The following is a 13,608-nucleotide window of genomic DNA, read 5'->3' on the forward strand; positions in this document are numbered from 1 at the left end:
AATTTCTGTGTAGGTTAAAATTCTGATTCAGAATTAAATTGGGACCAGAAGTACATTAGGTTGAACTATATAAAACCTATGATTGTTTTAATAATCTTTTAAATTAAATTAATCAGGTTATTGAGAATTACACTTTCTCAAACCTGTTCATTTTAAAAGTAATATAAATTTTGATTGAGACTATAACACTTCTTTAAGTGGCAAATACTAGTATTATTGATTTTTTTCTTTTTTTTATTATTATTGATTTTTAATAGTCCATGGAATGATTTTTAGATTGCAAATGGAAATAATATATAAGAAGTTTAATTTTCAATTTAAAATTTTAGTGGTAAGTTTATGCAGTTAATTGAGTTTGATAGCACAGCTTACTCTCTGAAGAAAAATTATATTTGGCAGGATTTTCTCCCTTTGCTTTTCCTATTTTCCTCTGCTTTTATGGTTCTAATTTATATAGCTTATGTTCAAGTAATCCAAAGGGATGATTAGTTTTAAATATAATCAACTTATATTTAGATAATTCAGATAGTTTTCCTTTAATATGTTTAAATAACTATATCATCAAGCATTAAGTGTGTGTTGAATTTATAAGAACAGATAAACTGAATTGTGTTTTTCATTGCAGCAAACACTGCTCATAATGGGAAAGTTAATGGCTTATGTTTTACAAGTGATGGGCTTCACCTCCTCACTGTTGGTACAGATAATCGAATGAGGCTCTGGAATAGTTCCAATGGAGAAAACACACTAGTAAGACATTTTAAGTACCTTGAATGTTTTGGATCTACATTAAAGAAATGAATCTGTGACTTAACACTTGGTGTTTTTCTGTAGATTTGACTTTGTTTCTTGCCTCTGAATCACAGCTTTCTTTATATAATATTTTTCCATTATGTGAACTAGTAATTCTCAACTCAGGACAACCCGCCCCACCTCACCCCACCACATTCTCCCCACTTAGTGTAGAATCATTGCTCTACTGAGCCACTGTGTATAATGGGAGCGTGCCATCTCTCTCAAGTATATTGTAGAAGAATAAAAGATTGAGAACAACTGATATAAATTAAAGCTATAAAGTTAGTCAAATTTTATACTATATCTGACTTTTAAACAAAATCCAAAATGAGGGATTTCCCTGGTGGCGCAGTGGTTAAGAATCCACCTGCCAATGCAGGGGACACGGGTTCTATCCCTGGTCCAGGAAGATCCCACATGCCGCAGAGTAACTAAGCCCGTGCGCCACAACTACTGAGCCTGCGCTCTAGAACCCGCGTGCTACAACTACTGAGCCTGCGTGCTGCAACTACTGAAGCCCACGTGCCTAGAGCCCATGCTCCGCAACAAGAGAAGCCACCGCAGTGAGAAGCCCACGCACCACAATGAAGAGTAGCCCCCACTCAGTGCAACTAAGAAAGCCCACACGCAGCAATGAAGACCAAACGCAGCCATCCATAAATAAATAAATAAATAAAAATCCAAAATGAATGTTATAGTATGAAAACATATGGTAATTGGAATAGATGTGTTCTAAAAGTGCTAGATTCTTTTTTTTTTAATTGAAGTATAGTTGATTTACAGTATTGTGTTACTTTCAGGTGTACAGCAAAGTGATTCAGTTATACATATGTATATGTGTATATCTTTTTTTTTCAATTCTCTTCCTTTATAGGTTATTACAAGATACTGAATATTGTTTCCTGGCTATACAGTAAATCCTTGTTGTTTATATATTTTATATATGGTAATGTGTATCTGTTAATACCATACAACTAATTTATCCGCTCACCTTCCCCTTAGGTAACCATGGGTTTGTTTTCTATGTCTGTGAGTCTGTTTCTGTTTTGTAAATAAGTTCATTTGTACTCATTTTTAGATTCTGCCTATAAATGATATCATATAATATTTGTCTTTCTCTGACTCACTTCACTTAGTATGATAATCTCTAGGTCCATCCATGTTGCTGCAAATGGCATTATTTCATTCTTTTTTATGGCTGAGTAATATTCCATTGTGTATATATATATATATATATATATATATATACTACATCTTCTTTATCCATTCATCTGTCGATGGACATTTAGGTTGCTTCTGTGTCTTGGCTATTGTAAATAGTGCCACCATGAACATTGGGTTGCATGTTTCTTTCTTTTTTTAATTCTTTTTTATTTTTTTTTAATTTTTATTTATTTTATCTTTGGCTGCGTTGGCCCTTCATTGCTGCGTGGTCTTTCTCTAGTTGCGGCGAGCCGGGGCTACTCTTCGTTGCGGTGTGTGGGCTTCATATTGCAGTGGCTTCTCTTGTTGTGGAGCATGGGCTCTAGGCACACAGGCTTCAGTAGTTGCAGCATGCAGGCTCAGTAGTTGTGGCTCACGGGCTCTAGAGCGCAGGCTCCATAGATGCGGCGCACAGGCTTAGTTGCTCCACAGCATGTAGGATCTTCCTGGCCAGAGCTCAAACCCATGTCCCCTGCATTAGCAGGCGGATTCTTAACCACTGCGCCACCAGGGAAGCCTGCATGTATCTTTTCTAATAAGAGTTTTCATCTTTTCCCATTATATGCCCAGGAGTGGGATTGCTGGATCATATGGTAACTCTATTTTCAGTTTTTTAAGGAACCTCCATACTGTTTTCCATAGTGGCTGCACCAATTTACATTTCCACCAACAGTGTGGAAGGGTTCCCTTTTCTCCACACCCTCTCCATACAAGTGCTAGATTCTTATGTGGTAATTAATTTTTAGTCTTTTTAAAAATTTATGTTATAGTCCTTACCAGATGGACCTCTGGTTTAGTCACTTTCAGAATAAGCTACCAAAAGTTTATAATTTGGCAATAATACTAATAGTTAATATTTATTGAGAGCTTATGTGCCAGTTACTATGCTAATAAAAATTAACATTTAATATATGTGCCAGAGTATACATGGTGTTGTTTAATCACCACATCAACACTCTGAAGGGTGTTACTCTTATAACACCCATTTTACACATGAGGAAAATAAGACATAAAATTAGGTAACTTGCCTGAATTTACATAGCTAGAAAGCAACAGAGTTTGACTCTAGATTCTACTCTTGCCATAATGCTGATTATACCCAGACCCCTTAAAGCATTTATTAACTACCTTAAGGTTCATATTAATATTAATCATATTCCTTTCTTTAATCATCCTTTCTAGCTAATTCTCTCTTAGATATTCTAGGTATCACTTTTATTATTAAAAACTAACTTTAAGGTCAGGATTGTTTGTGCCAGATTACTTTAGGGTTTGCTAATCCCTCTTATTCTTTATGAAATGCTTCTCCATCGTGTCTCAGGCTAAAAACTCAGACATTGCAAATTTTAATTTAGAATCTCCCACTCATTATATTGTACCATGTCCCTAATCAGGTCACACCTTCCTTTTTCTCATTTTATTCATTTGTTTAATAAGAATTTTTTGAGTACTTCCTATTTTCCAGGCAGTATTATACAGGAATAGACAAAACATAGAAAAGTTCTATCCTTGTGGAGCTTACGTTCCAGGGAGAGAAAGAAAGACATCCATCAATCAATGAATGGATGGATGGATGAATGGGTAAAATATATACTCGGTGCAGTAAGTACTATAAAGAAAAGCAAAGCAAGGAAGGGAGCATAGAAAATATTAAGAAGCTGGAGTTGATGTTTTACCTAGGGCAGTCAGGCTAGGTCTGACTCAGAAGATGACATTTGGCCTTAAGGAAATGAAGGAGTGAGCCATCCAACATCTGGGAGGGAGAGCATTCCAGGAAGAGGAAGAAAGAAAGTACAAAGACCCTGAGGCAGGAGCATGCTTGGGATACCCAAGGAGCATGTATGTGGCTCTTGTGTTAGACTAGAGTAAGCAAAGGGGAGAGTAATAGGAGATAAGCAACAGAAGGAACAGGATACCAGAGCTTACAGGCTTGTAGCCCTTGGTAAGGGCTTCGGCTTTTTCTATGCATGAGATAGAAAGCCACTCAAGGCTTTTGAGTGGAGAAGTGACAGGGTCATTTTGGAAAAGTAGGTTACATGTGCATCAAAGGTGAATGTGATAGAAATAAATGGTATTGAGTACATACATAAATTGTTAATGTGATTTTATTCCATTTTTCTCTCCATCTTGAAGGTGGTGATACTCATACTCTATGGATTTTTGCTAGTAAGCCCATATTTTGAATAGTGTGTTTAGAATGGATAATACATTTTAAAAAGGACTTGATCAAAGGAAAAGTCATTCATGCAAAAATACTCAAGTGGCCCAGAAATTCACCTACAAAGAACACTTAAAGGAATTGGGACATTGATCCCAGAAAAAGTAACTCTCAGGGGAAGCACACTGTATTCAAACACTTAAAGTGCTGTCAGACAGAATAGTAAGCAAATTTCAGCCCTGCCATTTAGTAATTTGGGTAGTAGGCAATTTATTTAAGGTGAGATCATGAAGGACTATGGTCAGAGTTTCAGTGTCTCCATCTTGTAAATCAGGATTATTAGGTACCTAAACAGTAATTGTAAGGGCAAAATGGAAGTATGTTAAGAGTAGTACTGTACCTGCTAAATAATAGGCATATCATAAATGATAACTTTTTATTGTATGGTGTTGCCTTATTGGTAGTACCCTTATAATTTAAGAAAAATGTATAAGTACATGCTTCCAATATATGTATAATTATTTATAAATTATATACACGTACTGTTGTGAGTCCATATATTTTATTAAAGCTTAATTTCTTATTTTTTAGTTAAAAATGAAATAGAAATTCTCATATTTTCCCCTCATACCTTAATGGATCATCTTACAGAGTCTTTGAGGTGCCAACTGCACTCTGGAAACCATTCCCTTACAGTACAGAAAACTCTACCTACAGGGAAAATTCACAGAGAGACAGCTTTTGGCACAGCAACAAAATTTTAAAATAGCTATTCTGGTGTTTACTGTTTTAGTTATTGGTGTTATCATTCACCCAGTCACCAATGGCTAGAAAGTGGGAGTCTATCCTTTATTCTTCCCTTCCCTTATCCCAGCTATTAAATCATTTACAAGTCCTCTTAATTGTTTCTTCATAATTTATTTCTTAGCTCTCTTCCCTTCCAGCCTCACTTTGGGCCCTCATGGTCTCTCTTTAATTACTCTAACGTCCGTCTAACTTTTCCCAAACTCATCTCCCAGTGAAAGTGTTTCCTCAGTAAACTTTCAGGTTATGAAAACTGAATATTTTTGCCTGTTGCGCACAAGGCCTTCATAAGCTGTCCCTTCTAACTCACTAGCTTTATATCTTGCCACTTCCCCATTTTTTCCCGTGTCCTTAGCCATACTGAGCTACTTAAAGGTCTTTAAATATATGCTCTCTCACCTTTCCATTCTTTGCGTCGACTGCTGCCTTTGCTTTGGAATACCGTCTCCTCCTTCCTGTCCTAGCTGCTTCTCAGCTTTCAAGATTCATTTCAGGCACAATCTCTTTTTAACTCCTCTAGTCTGGCTTACCTGCTTCCAGAGTACCCAGTGCTCACTTGTATTACAGTAGACTGTGATCATCACTTAGTGGAATTAAAGAAAAATAATTTACCACAGTGTGGCACAGTGCTTTTTGGTTAGTATAGTCTAGATTTCAGTTTCTGATTCTGTCACTTACTAGCCAAGAGACCTTGATCGAAATACTTACTTAACCTTTCTAAGTGTTTTCTTTTTGTTTAATAATGCTACCTATCTCATAGTATTGTTTTGCATATTATATGAAATAATGCATGTAAAATATTTAACACATTGTCTGATACTTACAGCAAATGTTAACACTTAGTAAACATTACCTGTCATTATTATTAATTATGCTGATAGTTGTTTGACAGTGAAATGGGCTGCCTTATGATGGAATCTCGGCATCACTGTAGGTATTTATTCAGTGACTAGATGTATATATTTCCTGGAACAATAAAAGGGATTCATAAGATAGGGAACTGTGTTTGCCATCATCCTATCCCACATCTATGAAAATTTTCTCCCCTATCAGAATCTTTTCAAAGACTGTACATACCACCTTTAAGACATCATAACCAAAAGTACCCTGTTCTTCTTCAATACTTTCATAATATATAGCATGATATTTGTCACATACTGCTTTTTATGGTAAGTGTTTATAGTCATAAAACGGGGAGCTTAGATAATCACCTAGCACAGTGTGTGACACTAAGCACTTAGTAATTGGTAGATCTCTCCTTTCCTTCACCTGTTACTAGAACTTCATTCCACAGGCATTGAAAAGATATTGATAGTTTTGAGCCCACAGGTGATTTGATCACAGCAGTGATTTACCAAGATTAATAGGACAGTAAGTTGCAAGATGGATTGCAGGGGGAACGCCTAAGGACAAAGACAAAAGTTAATTAGCTGGTTCAGTATTTATACCTCATTGAACACTTCCCAGTTCACATTTGGGAAGGAATGTGGTATAGTGGAAAGAAAATAGGTTTTGTAGGTAAGTGTTCTGATGTGTGAATAAGACCATCACATTCTAGCAGTTCATAATTTTTCCAGGAGGAACAGAGAATTGCTAGTTGAGATTTGTGTTTTTTCTTCACCCCACCTCCCCACCCCACAGTGTTATTCTAGAAATTGTTGTGCATGGAGGATCAAAAGACACAAATGAGGGAATGTTATTCTTTTAAATATATAGGAATTAATAAATCTAAGGACTCACTGAATACTTCTATATCCTAAGTGTTTTCTTATGCATTATTTCATTTTTTTAAAAATATTTATTTGGTTGCACTGGGTCTTAGTTGCGGCAGGCGGACTCCTTAGTTGTGGCATGCAAACTCTTAGTTGCGGCATGCCTGTGGGATCTAGTTCCCTGACCAGGGATTGAACCCGGGCCCCCTGCATTGAGAGTGTGGAGTCTTAACCACTGCGCCACCAGGCAAGTCCCTGCATTATTTCATTTTATTTTTCACAATAGCTCTGGTAAATGATGTTATTTCCTTTTAACAGATTAGAAGAATGAAACTCAGAGGTTAAATCATTCATTACTCATAAGAGGCAAAGGAGGGGTGGAGTGGGTTTCAAAAACCGAAGTCTACTGATTATAAGTTTAATGTTTTAACATTTCACTGTACCGCTGCTGCATTGAGATAGTTGAACACACATGCTCATTTCTGTCACATGTTAACCTCGAGGGTGGGTAAGCCGAATGTAGTATCCACAATTATCAGTATATATCCATTTGAGCCTCAGTGTTTGTTTATACACAGAAACACACACACACACACACACACACACACTCCCACCCAACCTTTAGAAAAAGAAGAAGGCAAAGCAGTCACTGTCTGTTTAAACTCCATTATTAGCCATAGTGAAGGGAGATATTGGTGATCTGCTTGCTCATAATTCCTAAATGATTAGATACTGGTTTTACACTTACCCTAAGCTTCTTATCTAAATTATCACCAGGAAGTAAACCTTTATCTCCAAGCTTCTCAGACTTTGATGGACCTACAGAACATCTAGGGATCTTGTTAAAATGAAGATTCTAGTTCAGTAGATTGCGATGGGGCCTAGAATTTGTTTCTAACTGCTCGGGTGATGCTGATGTTGTTGGTCTTGCATCTTTGACTTACAGGTGTAGAATTTTTGTTTTTGTCCCAAATATATAATTATTTATAAGAAGCTGCAATTGTAGTATACACAGTATTTGTGTTCTTTGCTTTTTTATACTTAACTTTTATCCCTATTTTCTGCATAATTTTCATACTTATGATTTTTTTAATTTCTATATAAACTGTAGAGTTAATATAACACTATTAGGAATTTACATCTATTCTCAGTTACTTTGCCATTCTAGATAGTGTGGAATTGAATTCCTCTCGGCATGTACCTTTTTGCTGTTTAATTATTTCCCTAAGATAAATTCCCAGTAATAGTTACTACGTCAAGGAATAATGTCTTTGTTGTTTAAAGGGTACAGAGTTTCAGTTTTGCAAGATGGAAAATGGATAGTGGTGACGGTTGCACAACAATGTGAATATACTTAATGTCACTGAACTGTACACTTAAATTGTGGTTAAGATGGCACATTTTATGTTATGTGTATTTTATCATAATTTAAAATGTTATAAATAAAAAGAAAGTTATCCTCCCTTCAAAAATATATATATATATTATATATGTATGTGTGTATATATTTAATTTTTTTTTCTGGAGGGAGTATATACGTATACGTGTGTGTGTGTATATATATATACATATACATAAAGTATACTTTTATATTTTGTTGCATAATAAACCATTTGGTCTTTTAGAAAGAATGATCAAATTGTGGTGCCACCTACACGTTTACCTCACTTGTACTAGTATTGAGTGTCTCAATGGTTTATTAAAATTTTTGCTAAATGGTCTAAAATGATTCTTCAAGGTTGCCTTAATTTGCATTTTTATTTCTATCACAGTTGAAATGTGAACATTTGTTTTTGTGGGTCTTTTTACTATTTGTGTTTCCCTCGTATATGAAATGTACATTTATGTCATTGGCCCTTATTCCTATTAGGACATGGATTTTTTTTTTTTAGACTTACTAGAGTCATTTCTATAGTAGAATATTTTAAGTAAATATTTTTTCCTATCTTTGTTGTCTTTTTAATTCAGATTTAAGTAAGTAACTGTATGCTTTTACATCCTACAGGTGAACTATGGAAAAGTGTGTAATGACAGTAGAAAAGGATTGAAATTCACTGTCTCCTGTGGCTGCAGTTCAGAATTTGTTTTTGTACCATATGGTAGCACCATTGCTGTTTATACAGTTTACTCAGGAGAACAGATAACTATGCTTAAGGGACATTATAAAAGTGTTGACTGCTGTGTATTTCAGTCTAATTTCCAGGTAAGAATGATATTTAGGGGAATTTAGAATGTTCGGGTAGCTAGCTTGCCAGAGTAGTTGTATATAAAAGAGTAAATTGCAATTTCATTCTAAGGAATTATACTTTTTATCCACATCTGAGCTAGAGTTTATTAAATAGAGGATAGATTTTTTTTAGGTGGCATAGGATGTCTCTGTGAATCAATATAATACTGTGCAACTTGACTGGGATAAATTCTTTCTTTTGTATATGGGCTCCATTTATTTGGCAGTTGAAAATCTCTGGCAAATTAAAATAATTTCTTGCAAACGAGCTTTTGGGAAAAAAATGAAACATATGTGTCTCATCTCAAAATATAGTTTTTGTATCTTGATTTACGTATGTGTGAATGTCTGAAATTTTATTTTTTTCTTATTTTCTGCCAATGACTAATAAGTTTACTTTAGTGTTGATGCAACTTACATAATTTCTTAAATACCTATGGTTTTTGTTTGTTTAACATCCTAACCTTTCTCTTTCATCTCACCAATGGAGCAGATTGGTTTTTTCATAGAACATTTGCATAGATTACCTCATATGTTCCTTTAAATGAGTCCCTAATGTAGCAAGATTGTTGGTATTTTCCCTGCATCGTAGATAATGAAAATGAGGCTCATGAAAATTAAATACTGAAAGAATGAATATTATGGGTTATTAGAGCTAGGAGGGAATTTATCACCTTATTCATTCATTCATTAATACTCATTACTTAATTTGTGTCTGACGCTGTGAAGTAAGATATACAGGGCTGGTTTTTCAGCCAGCACACATCAGCATGGCAGTATCCATTATTAAAATACTCAAATTCATATCCTGCTGTTTGTTACATAGCTGTTATACTAAGCTCCCTAAGTGACTTCCAGCTTCACCCCCTTCCCTGGGGCCTCCTAGACCCAGTAACTAAGAGGGACCTTCAGACCCTGCTCCCTCTCTATGTCCAGTATCTCTTCGGATTGGCCAGTGTCCTGATGTACCAATTATTAAATATTTTCGTGTTACTTCTGGGAAAAGGCTACTAAGGCAACCAGAGGGGTGATGTGACTTGCCTCAAATCTGCAAGTAGATTGACAAAGCATGATTATCCATTCAAAGAAATTCTTAGAATACAGTACCTCTTTTCTTATCCAGAGTCACTTAGAGACACAGCCAAGATTTTAACACAGGTATTCTGACTACCAGTTGTTGCTTTCCACCAAATCAGAGCTTCCTAGAATGTATTGAAAGTATGTCCACATATTTGATTCCCTTCAGTCCCTGGAATAGCTGTGACAAGCCTAGGATAGCCAGAGAGCTGGGGCCAGTTGCCTTCTGGCAAATACCATTCCTTTTATTTATTTATTTATTTATTTATTTATTTATTTATTATTTATTTAGCTACATTGGATCTTCGTTGCTGTGCGCAGACTTTCTCTAGTTGTGGCGAGCAGGGGCTGCTCTTTGTTGTGGTGCACAGGTTTCTCAGTGCGCTGGCTTGTCTTGTTGCAAAGGACGGGCTCTAGGCGCATGGGCTTCAGTAGTTGTGCTGCATGGGCTCAGTAGTTGTGGTGTCCGGGCTTAGTTGCTCCGCAGCATGTGGGATCTTCCCGGACCAGGGCTCGAACCCGTGTCCCCTGCATTGGCAGGCGGATTCTTAACCACTATACCACCAGGGAAGTGTGACAAATACCATTTCTATATGTGCTGTGCCCCAAGAAAGATTTGAATCACTGCATTACATCAGAAAGCTTCCAACTCTTATCCCTATTATGATTTCTGAAAAGGAAAATAATTATAAATCTAAATTATAAAAGTAAAGGAGAGTAGTATTTTTGCCTCCATTCAGCATCAGAACCCTTTTAACCAATTACATGTTACACACAACCCACTATCTGAAAATAAAATTGATATTTATAGTAATTCTATCATAAATGTAAAAATTTGAAAATATATACCCAACATCAAAATAAATAATGATAATAACTGATTATTTCCCTTTGACTAAAATAGGAATCCATGAGTCCATTCTGCTATTAGTAAGTAATAAATTGAAAGTCTGATGAGGAATTTACATAATCTCAAGGTAGCACCCTACAAAATATTAATTACAAAGGTAAAATGAGTAATTTTACCTTGAAGAAGACTGGCATACATCAGCTTAATCAAATTATCAAAGTGTGTGATATTCCTGGCAAAGATATATCACCTGAATTTAATCATGAGGAAACATAAGACAAGGTTATCTGACCTTAGTGTATCTTGGGTATATATCTTCTCAGGAAACTAAATTGCTCTAGGGCACTGAGCATATGAAAATATCTTTGCATCATCCATAGTTAGTGTAACCATACATTCTAGATTTAACAGTGCAGTCTGTAGAATTTTGTTCCATTTAGGAAATCTGATAATGTGTAACTAAATGTAATTTACTTAATTCTCTTTATATCTATATTTCCTATAAATCACTTCATAATCTTATTTTCCCTTTACCCAGAACTTTTACATATTTTTTTTAGAAAAATACTGATTGTACCATGCCTCAAATAGCTTTTGAGATGAGTAACAGTAAAACTAAATAATTTCATACCAGAACAGGAAAAAAAAGTTACAGTGTTAGAAATATTTGTGTAGAAATATATTTGCGAGAAAAATAAACATTTAGTCAGTCAGAGGTTTATAACCACTTAACATTTTGCTGTTTTTTCTTTTTAGCCCTTCCTCTTTGCTTAGTAGCTTTTTAAAAAATTGACCTAGTATTTTACATCCTGTTTTTTTCTTTTCACTCTATGACTATTTGGTTTACATCCTGCTCCTTTCTCTTGACAATATGAATATTTTCCACTGTCATTAAATATTCTTCAAAAATAAATTTAGTGATTATGTAATATCACATCATATTAATGCAGCATAAATTTAGAAATCATTACCCTGGACAATAATTTTTGGAAAATTATTATTTTTGTTATTATAAATATAATATTGATGATAATATCCTTGAATTTCATGTGTATCTTTGGCATGACTTCCTAGAAATGCATACAGAAACTTCTGACACATATTGAGATTTCATTCTCTGAAAAGATTATAGCAATTTATACCCTCTGTATGGGAGCGTATCTATTTCACTGCTGCATAGGAATATTTTCATTACTAGCCAATATAACATATTTCTGAAGTTTTGTGGGGAGGTGAATGAACATTGTTCAGCATGTGCAGGCAGCATATCCATAAAGACATAGACACTGACTGTGCATCAGCCCAAGCTGCTTATAAAATAAGCTTCTCAGCAAGCATGGCATATATGTCTTAATGCTCTTTAGTTGAGTTCTTTTTTTGAACTTTTGGTCTATTTTAGCTAGAAACTCGTATGGTTTCTTCATTGAAGTCTTTAAAAGGACGAAATTTATTTCTTCCATTTTTTTCTCATTCTCTGACACTTGAAATAAATGGATACTATGGGGCTTCCCTAGTGGCGCAGTGGTTGAGAGTCCACCCGCCGATGCAGGGAACATGGGTTCGTGCCCCGGTCCGGGAACATCCCACATGCCGCAGAGCGGCTGGGCCCGTGAGCCATGGCCGCTGAGCCTACGCGTCCGGAGCCTGTGCTCCGCAATGGGAGAGGCCACAGCACAGAGAGGCCCGCGTACTGCAAAAAAAAAAAAAAAAAAAGGATATTATGATTGATTAAAAATTACAGTGATTGTTTTTGTGAATTTTAACATGTTAGCAACATGTTAACATATCATAATACCATTTTTAAATACAAAACAAGTCTTTACTACATCTTAAACAGAAAAAAACATCAGCCCAGTTTCTTTGGGGAGTAGAAATAGAATTAATCTTAATTAATCTAACCTAAGAAATAATCATTTAAAAATTGATGTCATTTATTTCAGATTGGCACCAGCTTTAAAGTGACCTACAATTACATCTTTGCTTTGTGTTATAGGAACTTTACAGCGGTAGCAGAGACTGCAATATTCTTGCTTGGATACCATCCTTACATGAATCAGTTCCTGATGATGAGGAGGTAAAATATTATTTATACAGATTGAACAGTGACTTCTAAATCATAAAAAAAGTTTTTATTAATTTACTTTATATGAGAGAAACTTTTAAAGCATTTCTTGCTATTTTGTGATTGTAAAAATAATTTGCCTCTATAATATATTTGGAAAACTCAAAAAAATATTAAGAGAAGAACATAAATTTCTGAAGTTTATTAATTACTATTAACATTTTGATTTAATTCATTCTTGTTTTTTCCTGTGCATACTTTTTAGCATGGTTAATATTGTGCTTGAACATACAGCTTAGCATCCTGCTTAAGACTTTTTCCATGTCATTAATAAGTATTTGTAAATATTGTTTTTAATAATATAGCATTCTGTCATTTATTTACCATAATTTACTCAAATATTTTCCTATTGGAAGACATTTCTTTTGATCATTATAAACACATCAAGGTAAATATCTGTTCAAAAATTATTTACATTTCTGATTACTTCTTTGGTTAGATTCCTAGAAGTAGTGTTACCTCTTGAGTTATCATGTATGACATGTTTAAGGTTCTTTATTCACACTATCAGATTTTATCAGTTTACACTTCTACCAGCAGTCTGTTAGTGCCTATCTCAGAGCATAAACTGGTACAAATATGACAGTGTGAATAAAGAACCTGAAAAATCTGGTGGGAAAACAAAGATAAATAAGACATGATTTCTGGTCTTAGGTAGTA

General features: G+C 34.9%; 1 protein-coding gene across 3 annotated transcripts in view; it reads left to right on the forward strand.

Annotated features, from left to right (window-relative positions):
- ERCC8 (ERCC excision repair 8, CSA ubiquitin ligase complex subunit) overlaps nt 1-13,608 on the forward strand; it is a 75,215-nt gene that overhangs the window by 40,528 nt on the left and 21,079 nt on the right. For all 3 annotated transcript variants that reach the window (XM_049707938.1, XM_004275183.3, XM_049707939.1), the window contains 3 exons: nt 626-750; nt 8,678-8,875; nt 12,820-12,900. In XM_049707938.1, the coding sequence (XP_049563895.1) occupies nt 626-750; nt 8,678-8,875; nt 12,820-12,900 (404 nt within the window). The remainder of the gene's footprint in view (nt 1-625; nt 751-8,677; nt 8,876-12,819; nt 12,901-13,608) is intronic.

Source organism: Orcinus orca, chromosome 3 (assembly GCF_937001465.1).
Source record: "Orcinus orca chromosome 3, mOrcOrc1.1, whole genome shotgun sequence".
Lineage (NCBI taxonomy): Eukaryota > Metazoa > Chordata > Mammalia > Artiodactyla > Delphinidae > Orcinus > Orcinus orca.